Source organism: Phragmites australis, chromosome 17, assembly GCF_958298935.1.
Source record: "Phragmites australis chromosome 17, lpPhrAust1.1, whole genome shotgun sequence".
NCBI lineage: Eukaryota > Viridiplantae > Streptophyta > Magnoliopsida > Poales > Poaceae > Phragmites > Phragmites australis.
In genome coordinates this window covers 14,418,887-14,434,155 of record NC_084937.1, presented here as the reverse complement: position 1 = coordinate 14,434,155, position 15,269 = coordinate 14,418,887, and the positions used below count along the sequence as shown (strand labels likewise).

The window sequence follows — 15,269 nt, the reverse complement described above, 5'->3', positions numbered from 1 at the left end:
GCTAGAGGTGAAACCAAACAAGAGTCACAGCATAAAGGATAAAAAGTGAAAAAAGATATTAGTCATAGTAGCAAAAGTAATTTTTCCATTAATCTATTAAAACGTTAAAACAAAACTAGAAAATGATCTCATTAGTTGAGAGAGAAAAAGGACCATGCTTATTTTGATAGGGCAAGATTATTATTGTGTTGAGACTACTTAGATATAAATATTACTTTCATTGCAAATGTAAAACAGATACAAATATTTTTACAATCATACATATTAAAGTTCAATAAGTAATAAAATTGTATATTCACAGTGAGTGCCTGAGTGGAAACTTTGTACTGACAATATAGTGTAATATTGGTGAATGAACTGAATCGAAACCAACATAGGGGTCTTGGGTCAATCCAAACTGTTGTCGGCTGCTATACCCAGACCATTCGCCGTGCTTTGTTGTCGGAGAACAGGAACCCACTGCCATCTCTATATCCTAACTTCTCTCCCGCTCGTACTGGTTGTGCCGCAAAATTCCCTCCTCTTCAACAAACTCTGCCCAGCTTCTTTCGTACTCGAATGGTTCTCCTATGTGCATTCTATGATCCTTCCATATTTTCCATAGCCTCTCCCCGACCTCTTCTATGCTTGGGCGATCATCGCCACTGGAAGCGACACAACTTAGTGCCAATCTGAGCAAGTCTATGAGCACTTCTTCGTCCACATCACCCTCCAATCGGTAATCGAATATCTCATTCACAAGGTCGTCACAAAACATCTCGAGAGCCTGCGTCCATACAGAATTAAGAACATTGTCTGAAGTGACATTCTATATGAAATTTTGAAACAATAAGGAAAAGAACATCGTGACAATATGAAATTTATTGTCCAACTTACCCACTGGACAATGCTGCTCCTCTGTTGCTTCATCCAAAAGTTCCAGTCTTGCGGTCCGTGAGAAGATAGGATTTCTAAGAGTACTATACCAAAAGAGTAGACATCAGATTTCACAGTAAGCTCACAGGTCCGGAAGTACTCTGGATCCATGTAGCCCAACGTCCCTCTCCATGGAACAGCACGACCACATCTTGACAATCCTGAAGAGCAAACTTTCGCTCTGTAGGTCTCGGTCAGCAGAATGTTCTTTGTGTTCAAATTGTAACAAATTGCCACTTCCCCTGTTTAGAAGAATAAGGCAATAATAATTAATACGCTATTTAGAATATTTAACCATGCATGACGAAACAGAACGACATAATTGTTTTGAGCAATGGCAAGCACATGTTTGGAGCGAGTGTCTCGAGAGCTCTTTAACCAGTTTGGATGGAAGTCTAGGATACACATTGAAGCCAATCTCAATAATCGTGTCTAAGAGTTTTCATTCTAGCTTGTTGCCTCCCTTTTTAGCTTTGCCACTTTGGTTTTTTGTTTTGGCTATGTGCATATTAGCTATGCAAAGGCCGGGAGGATACTATTGTGTTGTATCACCTCGATATAATATTGAGAGTTAATAAAGCTTCCTCTTTCAAAAAAAAAAAAGTCTTCAACAATTGATGTATGGTGTTGACAACACATAACTCTGTCAAAAAACCATATCACACAGTTTTTCGTCCATGGGTCTACTTCTATGTCACTTAATTTTGTTTGGATAATGGAACAATGTGCTAATATCATCAACTTACTGCCCACAACACACATCACAGGATCAGATACCAGAAATAAAGTACTGACTATCTACAAAATAGCGTACCTAATATAGTGGAATTAATATAGTGATATGTAGTTGGTGCGAATCGTATTCTGATCATCAACCAAAAACCGAAGTGCATTATGGAACACTTGACCCAATGAACAATCCTTTCTTGATATTCACAGACTGAATTGAATACATGTACTGTAAAATTTGTCTCAAAGGTACCACCCTATCCATGCCATGGGATTGTAGGATCATTGAAGGCTATTGTCACCATAGTATCAAAGCAAAATTAAGTACAAAACACTGCAAATTGGAACAATGAGAGTGGTACTGTTTTTAGGTAATAAAGGGTGTGGTCCGAACCAAGTTCAGCCATACCTGGCATGTCCAGGGGCATCCAATGACATTTTTTATTGTCTCTGAACTAGAATCATTTGGATTCTTTACTACTTTAAATATTTGAGTTTGTAAGGGAAGCGTTTCTACCATATGCTCCCTCCAACTTTTATCCCTTCACACATCACACCCACACATTATTGTCACTCACTCATTTAAAAAAAAAATGACTAAAACTAGTGCTGCCATTGTCATCACCTACTCTGGCGAGATTTTCTCGCTGCTCCTAGTGCCGCCACCAAAACGGGCGCCACCGTCGAGCTCATGGTGCTTGCGTCATGTAGTTTCCTTCTGTACCTCTGGTGCTAAAGCCCTACTCTTATATATCCTTGTTTTGCCGCCACCTTTTTCTTCTCTAGTGACGAGATGACCACGGTTCATATGTTGTCTCCGCCGCCAGGTCCGACACCGTCTGTTCTGCCGCAACTGACGAAGCCTGTTCTAACCTAAGTCCACGGTGGGCCAAGACTAAGCTTATGGGCTGACCTGCAATACTTTAACTATTGGTCATGGATCCGAGTCAACCATTTTGACCCAATCAATGTTTCCCTTGACTAAGTCAACTTTTCTAGTTGACTTTGGCTGTTGGTCTAGGCCCATTTGTCATTCAAATAACATTTTTCCTGATTTTTTGAAAATAATAATTAATTAAAAATCCATTTAAATCTAAGGAATATTCTTTCCCCTTTTTATGGAATTACCCTTCCAGTCGATCTTCCAAAGCTCCTTTTTTTTCTCCGTTTTAACTCCGATTTTAGTGATTTCTTCATTTATATTCATCTAAAATCATGACCTATCTCTCTATCCTAGTTTGGTATTTTTTGGAGTTTCTTTTTTTTTTAGTTTGTTCCTTTGTTGTTCATCTACAATGCTATAATTATGCATTCTTAATTTAGTTAATTTAAATTGTTGAAGAATTATGACCTAGCTTGATTATGCCACATCTTGTTGTTGATTTTTTTGTTTACCTTAAAACCCTAGAAGATCCCCAACATTAACTATGCTTGATTGTTTAGTTGACTACCTTGGTTACTAGTATGCTTAAGAGTTATACTCTTTAGAGTTGAATCATGATATTTAATCATCTTAATCATGCTTTGCGAAAAGTGTGAAATATGTTGAATGTGCTTGGTGGTGCGAGTGTGTTAAAATGTGTGAAATTAATAGAACCAAAAGTCTAATCTTGCGAGGGTGAGTAAGATGTCCCATGTTGGTGGGTTTGCTTTAAGGGTAGGGTTTGCCTTTGTGGTATTCTTACTAGGAGACTCTTGCCCTAGCCGTATAAGGACCGATTCATTGTGCCGTCATACTAAGTAATCCTTGTGTAACCACATGTCCCTTTTATGGGAAGGGCTTGGCCTCACACCCTAGTAGCTGAACCCAAAATCTATTCAGAGGCAGGAGATGCAACGGGAACCAAGGGAAGACACAGATGACCTAAGTGATGTCCCGTGGTCTGGCAAGAGAGTCCAAAGTTTTTTTGAGCCATGTTGATCATGAGCCCTTGATTTAGTATCCCGTGGGTGAATATCATGGCAATGTTGGGTGGATACGAGACCTTATTATGTCCACTTCACCAATAGCTAAGGTTGGAGGCGAAACATATCTTGTGGGTAAAGTGTACAACCTCTACAAAATTTAAACCTATCTGGATAGCCGTGTCAATGGTCATGGACGCGAGGCACTTCGGCTACACAACGATTAGCCCAATTGTGTGTGTACCTCCTTGAAGAATGTGTGTGGGCTATACACCCATGTTTTGGGAAGTCTAGGGAAACACCATGGGTTGAAGACGACCCTGTGTCCACCAGCTAATAAAACTTGAGAATTGGCGAGATGAATGTATCTCCCCTAGGGCCAACAAACATAAATTGACTTAAATCTTGTTTTACCAAACGCTTTCAATGTTGTTATGCAAAACCAGCCCTCCCGTAAAAACTGACTTTACACAAAAACTAAACTTTATGGCCTTATCCCTGGTTATATCCCTTATGCATTTAAACCCCTTGAAGTAGGGTTAGGACTTGATGAGTACCTTAAGTACTCACTTTTGATTATTGATTCATTTGAGCTAGAGTACAACATCGGTAATGATGATGATGAAGTCTTCTCTTGGGCTACGTCCGCACCCAAGATTGCTTCCAGGCATTGGGCGACCTTTATTTCCTTTGTCATGTTTGTTTTCAATAAGGTCCGTCTGCCGTGGTTTATACTAGACTATGTGTTGTAAGACCTTTGAAGACTCTTTTTATGGTATTGTCATAAACGGATGTATGGTTGTGATGTCAATTTGTTGTAAATGTGCGTATCTGGTACTGATCCAAGGATTGATATGAAATGCACAATGGAACCCAAAATGGGGGCTGGACAAAAAACACCTCCAGAATCAAGAATTGGAAACATAATTAGAGTAACATAGATAATGAGCTTTTTCATAACAAGTTTTTATTTGTAATAGTGCTTATGTAACACCCTAATCAGTGTGGCCCAATCCAAGTTTGCAGTGGTGTGTATTTGAGATGTCAGGGATGGTTTTTACCACAATAATACATTTGTAGTATCATAGTTTTTGCTACTAAATACCAGAAGACATGGGAAAACCAAAAGGTCAACAAATTGATTTGCTCCCATATATCTCATTTTAAGCAAAGGCCCTCCTACAAGTGTGTAGAAAGTAAAAAGATCCCCCGTACAGTCACTTTTCAACCGCATAAGGATATGGTTGAAGTTATTGGAGACAAAGCGGGAGAGAATGTCACTTTACATCCAAACTAACAGTGCTAGCTATAAAATAGTTTTGTGATAATGTGGGAAAAATTGTGTAGTTATGTCAAAATGTGTCACAAAAAGTATAGTTTTGTGATAGTCTACATCAACTAAATGTAGTTCTCAGAAATATACTCTTTTTCATTCATTCACATTATTGAACTTTACAAGGTTTCATAGACATTCTAAAATGCAAATTAGCAGTCAAATTTGCATTTGGATAGTGTGCCAATGTTTGAAATTTCTTTGTTTTGGGGGGGGGGGGGAGGTGGGTATATCACAAGTGTATCTGAGTATGGTACAATTTTTTGAAAGCATGTTGAATTGTTGTTCACACAATAAGATACTGCTTTCTTACCAGTAGACAAATGGAGGTAAGTCAAGGCAATAGCAACATCAATAGCAATCATTACGCGTTGATTAAAATCCAGGATTCTCTCATGTTGGCCTGCAGATAGGTTTAGAAAAAGGATTCAAGTAATTGAAACTTTCCAACAAAAAAGAGAACAATGTAAGAAAACTTAACATACCATTCAAGTGTTGTCTAAGAGTACCGTTTGAAACATACTCTGTAATCATAATACACTCATTCCTTTTATCAATAAAATCTAGAAACCTCACCAAACTCCAGTGATTAACTTCTGCAAGGAGCTTCACTTCCATGAGGATTTTTGCATCTTGAACACAACCCTGGCAACAGAGAACAGCATGTAATCGTTTGCTGGTGAAAAATAAAAGCACATTCCTGAAACTTTCTGGTCACTACTAGTGCATAATTATGCTGTATTAATTTACAGATACTCAAGCTTATATAATTCATTCGACTAGCAGGTTGGTCGATTTCACCCTTGAGGTTAATGTGCTGACTTTTACCATTTAGATTATCCTTAAGATGCAACCTTCTGTTGTTGGTGTCTTTATCCTGATGTCATGCTATATAAACTGCTTACCATTTCCTATGAGGAGGTTGGGGACTATTCTCCCTTTATTGTAACAATAAATAAATCAAGTACGATCCAGAGTTAGGTTATCAGCAGAACAAAGTGTGCATGAGGAATAATAAACTAACAAGTATTCATAAGCATGTAAACAGAAATATGAGAATGTGAGAACACAGAACCACCTTTTTGGCTCTCCGGACAATAATAATCTGGTTATCTGGTAATACAGCCTTGTAGACGGTCCAGATTCTTCCTTCACCTAACTTACATGAAGGTGAAAATTTCTGAGTAGCCTTCTGGACTTGCTTAATGCTTAAGGATCCTATACCAGGTATCTGTGCGGACATTTTGGACCTGGACTGTCCGCGCAAAGTTGATGGAGCCTTGGATGGTGTGCTTACTTCAGAGGATGAAAAAAAGAGACATTGAAAAAGGAAATTGTTAAGGTATGATAGTCAAAAAAATTCTAGCACTTCCTTATTTTTCATTGTTGTAATATTTATCTCACAACTAAATTTACTTCCAAATGTTTGCTTTTCAACATGGTAGAGCAGATGGACATAGTTCTTGGAATAGCAAATGTGGCGACAAAAGATTGGTGAAAGCTTATTAAATATTAATGCTTCATGATATACTCCCTTTAATTCCAAATGTCCATTTGGCCTCGTATATGGGAACTAAGGTGTGGGTTATAATGACCTTGTTTCCCATCAATCATTATCATAATTAAGGTTGTTAGCATGCTCACTGCATTGAGTATGCAATCTAAATAGGGTCAAAACATAAAAAGAGAAGTAGAAAAAGGTGCTTTTAACTTGTTTATGGACTTATTTTAGCAGAAGAGCAAGGAAGGGTAGGTGGACCTGTATTTGGAATCAAAGAGAGTATTTAGGTAAAATCTATGCTTTGTATTTCAGCTCAGTATACCACAACAGCCTAAATTGTATTAAAGGCATCTAAACCACTTTATCTGTTCAACATTTTTTATGCATAATAAATATACAATTTCCAATGACTATCCTTTATGCTAGTTTTAATGTATAGCTTGATTTGATTTCTTAGCTTAGTGTAGAATATCACAAATCCCAAATCTATCTAATAAATAGCTTACAATGCAACCTTTAACTTAATAAACTAGCTTATCTTTACTTTCATGCGGAAGTACTCAATACTTTTATGCGGCCAACCAACCTTTGATGTAAAACATGGTCATAAGGCCTGTTTCTGACTCTTTAATAATATTATGTTATACTTTTCTTCATTTGAGTATGGATGTGATAGATCAATAGTGTAATCTATGTGTGCTATCATGAACAGGGATAAGTATAGGAGACAAAGAGGGTTACTAACTTGGTAAGTCTGGGACCCAATTAGTCTTAGATAGAACACTTCAATTTTATAAATAATCACTGGCTCTATTTGTTTTTACAATAAAAAATTGTATGCACCTGACCATTTACTTTCTGTAGCTAAAAGATTATTCGAGATATACTTATGTTGGAATGCCTTTAATAATAAATCCACAAGACCACAAATATAAATTCCTTGTGAAAAATCCAAATATATTAGTATTATTCTAGGATGATAGGTAGTCCACAAAAGAGGTTGTATGAGGTAAGCTAATGTTTACAGATGCTTTATTATCTACAACATAAATTTGCGATGATAGCTTTGCTTATAAATCGGCGTTACTATGACACCAGAGTCCTAATAAATTTTGGTGAGTTGGACACCCACACAACCCATGTTGGGTTTAAATACCCATGCCAGATTCCAAGCATTATTTGGTGTATCCAAAAAAAAACTTTGCCGAGTCGGACACCTGCACATGAGGCAGGACTCTGACACCTGCACCAGTGTGGGGAGTAACACTACTTATGATAGAGCAAGTGTCCTATCTCAGGGCAATGCTGTATGAAATCTAAAATCAAAGAAGACCCACTAGATGCAGACTAATTTTTTTCACCCAACTTGAGGTGCCCAACGTGGCTTATATGGTATTGATGTTGGAGAATCACCTTTACATGCTACCATGCAGTAGTAGTTGGTGAGTTTAGTTCCACATCGGAATGTTACAAGGGATTTTTAGCCTTTTATTGTGTTTTTTTAGTGTACAACTTCTAGACAGTTTACTCCGCTTCTGTTTTTAAGGAACTTCAAGACAATACATAGCGTCACTTCTATTTTGTTGTATACACAAGCATATTAACTTGCTTAAAAGATACCTAGCAACAAATAGGATAATCTGTTTCCACAAAAGTAGATAAAAGCCAGTTACAAGCACGAAAATAGAGCAACATCACAGAGGTTTCCTGCTCAATCTAAAGCGACAAACACTATGCAATAACTTTAGTTGCCATAGAGGCTTCATATTCAATATAGAGCAACAAATATTTTTGTGCTAACCTGCTAAGTGTTGTGAAGTGGAGTTAAACCTTGGAAAGAGTTTCCGGATTATTGAGCTGCTACTACCAGTATTTTTAGGGACACCACTCTGCATTTGTACAAGAGAGCTAGATTAGAGGACCATAAAAAACTATGAAATTTTAATCAATTTATTAAATGTGATCATGTCCATTAATCTGTCATGTCTGGTATGGCAGGCGATAGGAGAAGAATAAGATTGAATGTGTTGCAGAAAGAAATATGGTGATAAGTGAAGCACATGGGTTCGTTACCTGAACGATCAGTTCATGTGAAATGTTTGTCCCAGATGAAGTTTCATTTGGAATCCTGGGAATAGATGACTCTTGAGTGTCCTTTATTTCCTGGAGCTCAAAAGAGGTTAACACTGCACCATCATCTCCCACACATGCATCAATTACTACTCTCTCTAGAGTCTGCAAGGATTTAAGCCATTGCAAACAACTGGAAGGTATCGTGCACCCACTTATTTCCACCTTTGTTGGTGACAGAGACCACGATGGCCCCAAAGGTTGCCCACATGACAGAGTCCTGCTACTGTCTTTTATGTCATATTTCGCACACTTCGGTAGAGATGGTTTGAAAATGAGCTTAGAGCAAGACAGCACTGACAACTCCTCAAGAGCGGGGAACATGAATGGCTGATTCTCATTCCCAGTCGGCAACAATAATATGGACAGCTCCATTAAGTTTAGTAATGTTTCCAATTTGAGGTGTTTTAATTTCTTGAAGGGTTCTTCCCCCCACGAAAGTCCCATCTTTAGGTTTCTTAGGTTGGGCATATCTTTTATGTGCAAGTAGCGCAAATTTCTTAGCTGACCAAGTGGAGGGAGATCATAGCAGTTCTGCAGGTGGAACAAACGAAGACTAACAAGGTATGGGAGTGAAGTCCTCATGTTGTTCATCATCCATGTAGGGAATACATAGCCCGCATATTTAACTAACTCAAAATTCTCCAAATTGTGGTTTGGTTGGAGCTCTTCCAGCACTTCCTCTTCTAATACATCATCAACGGATTCATCTCCAGATGAATGAGAAGTAAGAGTCCACTCCAACCTAAGGAAACGAAGCTCTAGTCGGTTATGTAGGTTCAGTCTCTCAGCAATACTTAAGCCCTTGGACCCTCCTGTGATGTCTGTAACAACAATCTCATCCGTAGTTACGTACCATTGTTCATCAATGCCAATGGAGAACCGGATGTGTTTTGGTAAAGAAGACACTAACACTGGATCATTCGTCAGCACATATTTGAGTCCTGTCATTTTACCTATTATGTCTGGCAATATTTGATGGACACTGGAGAATTGACGTATTGGAGCACAACCAGTGAGGTCCAATGTGTGCAACTTCTGAAGCCTTGTAAAAGACACAGGTAGGTCAAGGAAATTTTTTGACAGGTTTAGATATTCTAAGTTTAACAAGCAACCAACAGATGTCAGACAATCAATGGTTGGGAGGCACTGAGAGAGATTCAGAAACTTCAACTTATTGAAGTTTTCAAAACAGGATGGTTGAGTCTGCAACTTTAAGCACCGCTGAAGGTTCAGATACTCCAAATTGGTTGTTAATATCTCAGTACTTACATGAAGTGCTTCACAGCCAGCCAAATCTAGAACTCGAAGGTATTTAATGGTTGCTAAGGAGGGTGGGAGATTTTGAAGTCTGTGGCATCTCCGGAGCTTAAGAACTTCCAATTTCTCGAGGTTAGTAACGGACTCTGGTAACCGTTGAAGCTCATAGCAACCTGATAGACTCAGGAACCTAAGGAAGTAAAGGTTACCAAACGATTCTGGTAGCTGCTTGAGGTTGAAGCAACTAGACAGACTTAGATCCTCCAAGTTTATTAAGTTACCAAATAAAGGAGGCAAGTGTTGCAGCCCAGTGCACCTTGATAAATCCAAAAAACGTAGATCATGAAGACTGCAAATGGAGTCAGGTAGCTCACTGAAATTGTTACAACTTGACAGCCTAAGATGCTCAAGCCTTTGCAGATAACCAAGGGCTGAAGGCAAACTTTGCAGTCTGTCACAGCCTTGCATGTTCAAATATCTTAGCTTTCGAAAATTACCAATAAATGAGGGTAATTCCTCGAGAGATGTTTTTGATAGATCCAGTGTCTCGAGGTTTGTCAACCTACTCATTGGGGAAGGTAATGTTTGAATTTGTACGCCTGAAACATCAAGATATCTTAGATGCTTTAAATGACTGATAGAGGCTGGTAATTCTCGAAAACAACATCCACTAAGACTCAGAATACGCAAGTGCTTCAGTAATTCAAATGCTTCACTATGAAACGTTATAGCTTCAGAGTTCCTGAGATGTAATGCCCTTGCCCTGGTAAGTAGTGAATTGGAAAGTGTTGATTGCCCTCTGTAATATGTCAATAGTGCATATTGGAATGTTTGCCTTTTGGCATTGCCCTTCTGCATTTTGCTACCATCCAAAATTATAATATCATTGCAAGCAACATGCCTTGCAAATTCATGGACGAAGCTATGCATGTAGAGTGTTGTCGGAGCTATTTTGTTATCTGTTCCATCATCCTGAAAATAAATAGCACATATATTCAATCTAAGCATTAGTGTTCGTTTGATCTGGTTGTTATTGTTTGGCAACTAAATAATATGATCTCCTCATAGTTGCATGTTTTTCATAATGTTTGTTTCAAACTTCTGATCATTTATGTTGTTTTGTGCATCCAAAGAAATAACCACTAATTCCGTAACTCTCATTCTATTTTTGGTGGTTTCCGTAAAGTATCATTGAAGCATTCAACAACAACTAAGGCTTTTGTCCAAAGCAAGTTAGGGTCAGCTAGAGATGAAACCCATCAACAACAGAAAGAACGATTTCCTAGGTCATAGTTCGAGCATGGGGATTGCTAATTTTTATGCGCTCCTTTGTACAAGGATAATGATTTGGGTATACTCCACATTCCTTCAAGTCTGTTTTAACTTCTTTCTCCTATGTCAAATTTGGCTGACCCTACTGCCCCTTGTACTATTGCTCATTGAATATGTCCAAACCATCTCATGCAATGTTGGACAAGCTTTTTGTTAATTGTTACCGCCCCTAACCTATCACCTATATCTCCATTTCAAACTTAAGCCTTCCCAGTGTGACCACAGATTCATTGCAATATATAAATTCCACTTAACTTGATCTTTTAGTAGGCCAACATTTTGCACCGTACAACATCACCAGACTAATCGCCATTCTAAATAACTTGCCTTTTAGCTTGTGTGGTACCTTCCTGTCATAGAGGATATCATTCATCCAACCCACTTTGATTCTATGACTAACATCTTCATCAACTCACCATGGCTCTGTAGTGATCCCAAATATCAAATGATCCTTCTTGGGCATGAAGTACGACTTGTCCTTCCAAACTAACATCTCCCTTCTCATTCTTAATAACATTCAAGTCACATCATGGACTCGATTTAGTCCTAATAATTATAAACATTTAAAGTCTATCTCGAATTGACACATACCCTACTCTCGTCAACTCGCATCACATATTCAGCTACCTAAATAAAATCTTGCTAAGTGCTAATTAAACTCAGTAATCCCAATACAAGTTACTATCAAGTTAACAAGTTTCACAATAAAATAAATGTTGAATCTATTTACCATATGACAAACTAAAGTAATATCTCTCCTCCCAATGGATTATAGAATAGGCTGTATATTCATGAATCCACAGAAGTAAATTATTTGCATTTGTACACTAATATTTGATGTTTGAGAAATCTTTATAATATGAAAGATATACAAGAATGACGTTAACAATTAAACTATTCGATATAAAATATTTTTACATTGTATTAGTTAAGGGCATACTTCAAAAATGAAAAGAAAGACTCCCAAGCTAACAAGTATTTAGTGACTTACAGTGTGCGTCGTTAGAACTTGGAGAAAATACATTGACAAAAGGTCCTGAATGCACATCTCCCCGTGCACATAGGAAGGCAAGGAATCATGCTTTGATCCAATCATATCAAGCGCAATCCACTGTCGGATAAGCTTTTCCTTATCAATAGCAGATCCCTTAGGAAATATGGATAAATATAGAAAGCACAGTTTGAGTGCTGAGGGCAAGTCATAGTAAATTTGATAGAATGGTGAAAACACTTCCATTTTAGTGACAATTATTCTCTCTAACTTCCATATTTCCTCATCCCTTGCAGCTAACCACACATTTGTAATTTGATTTTGTAAAATTGAACCAATAGAATGAGCTAATAATGGTATTCCTTCACACCTTTTCACAATTTGCTTCCCAATATCCTTAAGGCTTGCATTGATACTATCCCCATTTCCAAAAGCCCTTTGAGAAAATATTGTCCAACAGTCGTCTTCAGATAAAGGATCCAACTTGTATGGTGGAACAGTGTAAACAAGTTCTGCTGTTGTTTCACTGGAGGTGGTCACTAAAACTTTGGTACACTCCTTTGTACCTGTTAGCATTTCCTTCAATTCATCCAACTGGCTTTTATCCGTGCTAGAAAGGTCATCCAAGACAATTAGACAGCTTTTCTCACGAAGTAATTCTTGCAATCGATTCTTTAGCAACTGCAGGTTATCTTGAATCTCAATGTCTGCATGAGCATCTAAGAGTTTTTCTTCTGTGTGATTACATTGCGAGATTATATCACTAGCAACCTTTTTTAGGTCAAATTTCCTATTTAAGCATATCCACATACGAAGGTCAAAATTCCACCCTTCTCCCTGTTCACCGAAAATTAATCTTGCAAGAGTAGTTTTCCCCAGCCCCACAAGGCCAACAATGGGAAGGACTGATAACTTTTCTGCATTACTTCGCAAGAGCATGTCCTTTATATTTGCTTTGTCCCTATCTCTTCCGACGATTGCAGCTCCATCAAATACTCCATTATCAAATTGCTCAATATCAGGACAATGGTGCTGCATCAAACTGAATATGATATAATCTTTTGCTGAAACGTCCAATCTCCTTTTAATTGATTTCATCTGTTTTACTCCAGTGCTATGCAAGAGGAATGGACACGACCAACGGAGCGCTGTTGCCTGTAAATTTTATTTGAAATGACCAAGCATAGACAAAATTAGTTTCTAATTACTCGTTATAGTTACCATAATTTTTAAACAAACAGAGTTGCTAAACTTAGATAAAAAATTTGATGCAGCATTGTATTAGCTTTAACTAAATTTTGATGACGCATTAGCCATGTCAGAGAATTAATATGTGTACTGGTAATTTAGTTCTTGTGAAGATATTTGACAGGAGCAAGTGTAAAACAAGACCAATTATTTTTCACGTGAGTTGTAACCAAATTATGGTCTGCAAACGAAATGGTTGGCATGCATGTGGCTGTAAAATGCCAAAACTTGCTTAATTTTAGTTAGATTCTTGGTGGTTTCTTAATTTAGGCACGTTACGTTGCAACAATCCTACAACCTTCCACGGTGCAACACCCGAGGTTAGGGTCGAGCCGGTAGGGGTTCGAGCTCCCGTCCCACACCCCCCGGGTCTGCAATGAAGACCGCGCTGTGGGAAGCGCCGTTAAAAAAACGGATACTCCTTAAGAAATTATATATAAGCATTACTCTAGCATTTACAGTACTCCAACAGGTATCTATTATCTTAATATTTTAGGGAGAAAAAGAGTTTCTACGTTTGTTCTTCGTTCTTAAGACCACAAAATTATCACGTTAATTAAAAAAAATAGACCACTTATTATTATAAATATCTAACGATCTAAATTAAATCAAATAGTCCATATCAAATACAATTAATAAATAGCTAAATTCGGAATTAAAAATTATGAAAAAATAGCAGTTTGATTTCTATATATTTTGGGAAGAAAAATATCTAAATAAAGAGTTCAAATAAAATAAAATAAATAATAATTAAAATTAGGGTTAAAATAGAAAAAAGAAATATCCATATCAAATATAGTCTTAGAAAAGATTAATAAATAGCTAAATTCGGAGTTAAAATTATAAAAAATTAGCAGTTTAATTTTCATACGATTTAGAAAGCAAAATATATAAATAAAGAGTCCAAATAAAATAAAATAAATAATATTGGAGTTAGACTAGAAAAAAGAAAGATCTATATCAAATAATATAATCTTATAAAAAATCAAATACCTAAATAAAGAATTAATATAAAATATAATTAATCAAAGATTATCATGATAAAATATTACAGTGAGATTAGTCACACTATTAACGTGAATCATCGTACTAGTTACTTTTAAGTATCAAAGCAAACCTTTGCGATTCTGCCGCTCCTCTGAGATCCGATGCTGTTGTGGTTTACAAATTCATCCAGCAGATCCTCCATGACATAGGCGATCTGCTTGATCTTCCCCATCCATTCCTGCACTTCCGGGCTCACCCTGAAGTACTGCCTCTCCAGGTCTACCAGCACATCTTGCAACCCCGCCAGAGTTCGCCCCACATGCTCCACGTCCTCGTCTATGTACGCCGGCAGCTCCAGCCGGCGAGCATCGGAGGCCAGCCGGCGTAGCAGCCGGTCCACGACGGCGGCGGCGTGGGCATGCGGCATGGCGAGCTTGGAGGAGAAGACGAGAAGACCGACTCATCAGCCCTGACGAAGGGCCGAGAAAGTGGCGTGCATACTTCGGAGGGCTGATTTTTATCGCAAAGAATTGACCCAAGAGGAGCGGACGCGAGTCGTCATGGACGTGGACGTTAACAAAATTTTGTGCTGACAAGTCGTTCCTGCACACCCGTTGGCGATAAGATTCCAAGGGGTTTCCCCAAAAAATTTGGCCAGAAGCTGAAGGTCTATGGAACCGTAGACGGAACGAGTGATCGTGAAAAGTTGGTAAGATCATGACAAACTAAGTTGAAAAGTATTTTCATTTATTTATGATGAATGATTAATATTGGTATTTATTTGGTTCGATGGTATTCGATTTTGCATGAGCTTTGATGATTTGAATTGATTTAGAATTTCAAATGAGTATTTTGATTATGGAACTAATTGCAGATGTAGTTGGAGATATGTGTTTGTTTGTCTTATGGAACTGATCGGTGCCAAGCAGGGTACTTGA

At 37.8% G+C, this 15,269-nt stretch overlaps 1 protein-coding gene across 2 annotated transcripts; it reads right to left on the bottom strand.

Annotated features, from left to right (window-relative positions):
- Positions 1-198: 198 nt before the first annotated feature.
- LOC133896721 (putative disease resistance protein At3g14460) lies at positions 199-14,853 on the bottom strand. 2 transcript variants are annotated; one of them, XM_062337322.1, is made up of 9 exons: positions 14,462-14,850; positions 12,097-13,251; positions 8,457-10,745; positions 8,185-8,272; positions 5,961-6,178; positions 5,368-5,527; positions 5,196-5,285; positions 877-1,157; positions 199-766 (listed from the first exon to the last, which is right to left on the bottom strand). In XM_062337322.1, the coding sequence occupies exons 1-9, from the start codon at positions 14,756-14,758 to the stop codon at positions 476-478; spliced, it is 4,869 nt and encodes a 1,622-aa protein (XP_062193306.1). In that variant the 5' UTR covers positions 14,759-14,850; the 3' UTR covers positions 199-475. The 2 variants fall into 2 exon arrangements, 1 of the variants encoding a protein (XP_062193306.1); XR_009905821.1 differs by lacking the exon at positions 199-766 and having other exon boundaries at positions 1,021-1,157; positions 5,459-5,527; positions 14,462-14,853.
- Positions 14,854-15,269: the final 416 nt, after the last annotated feature.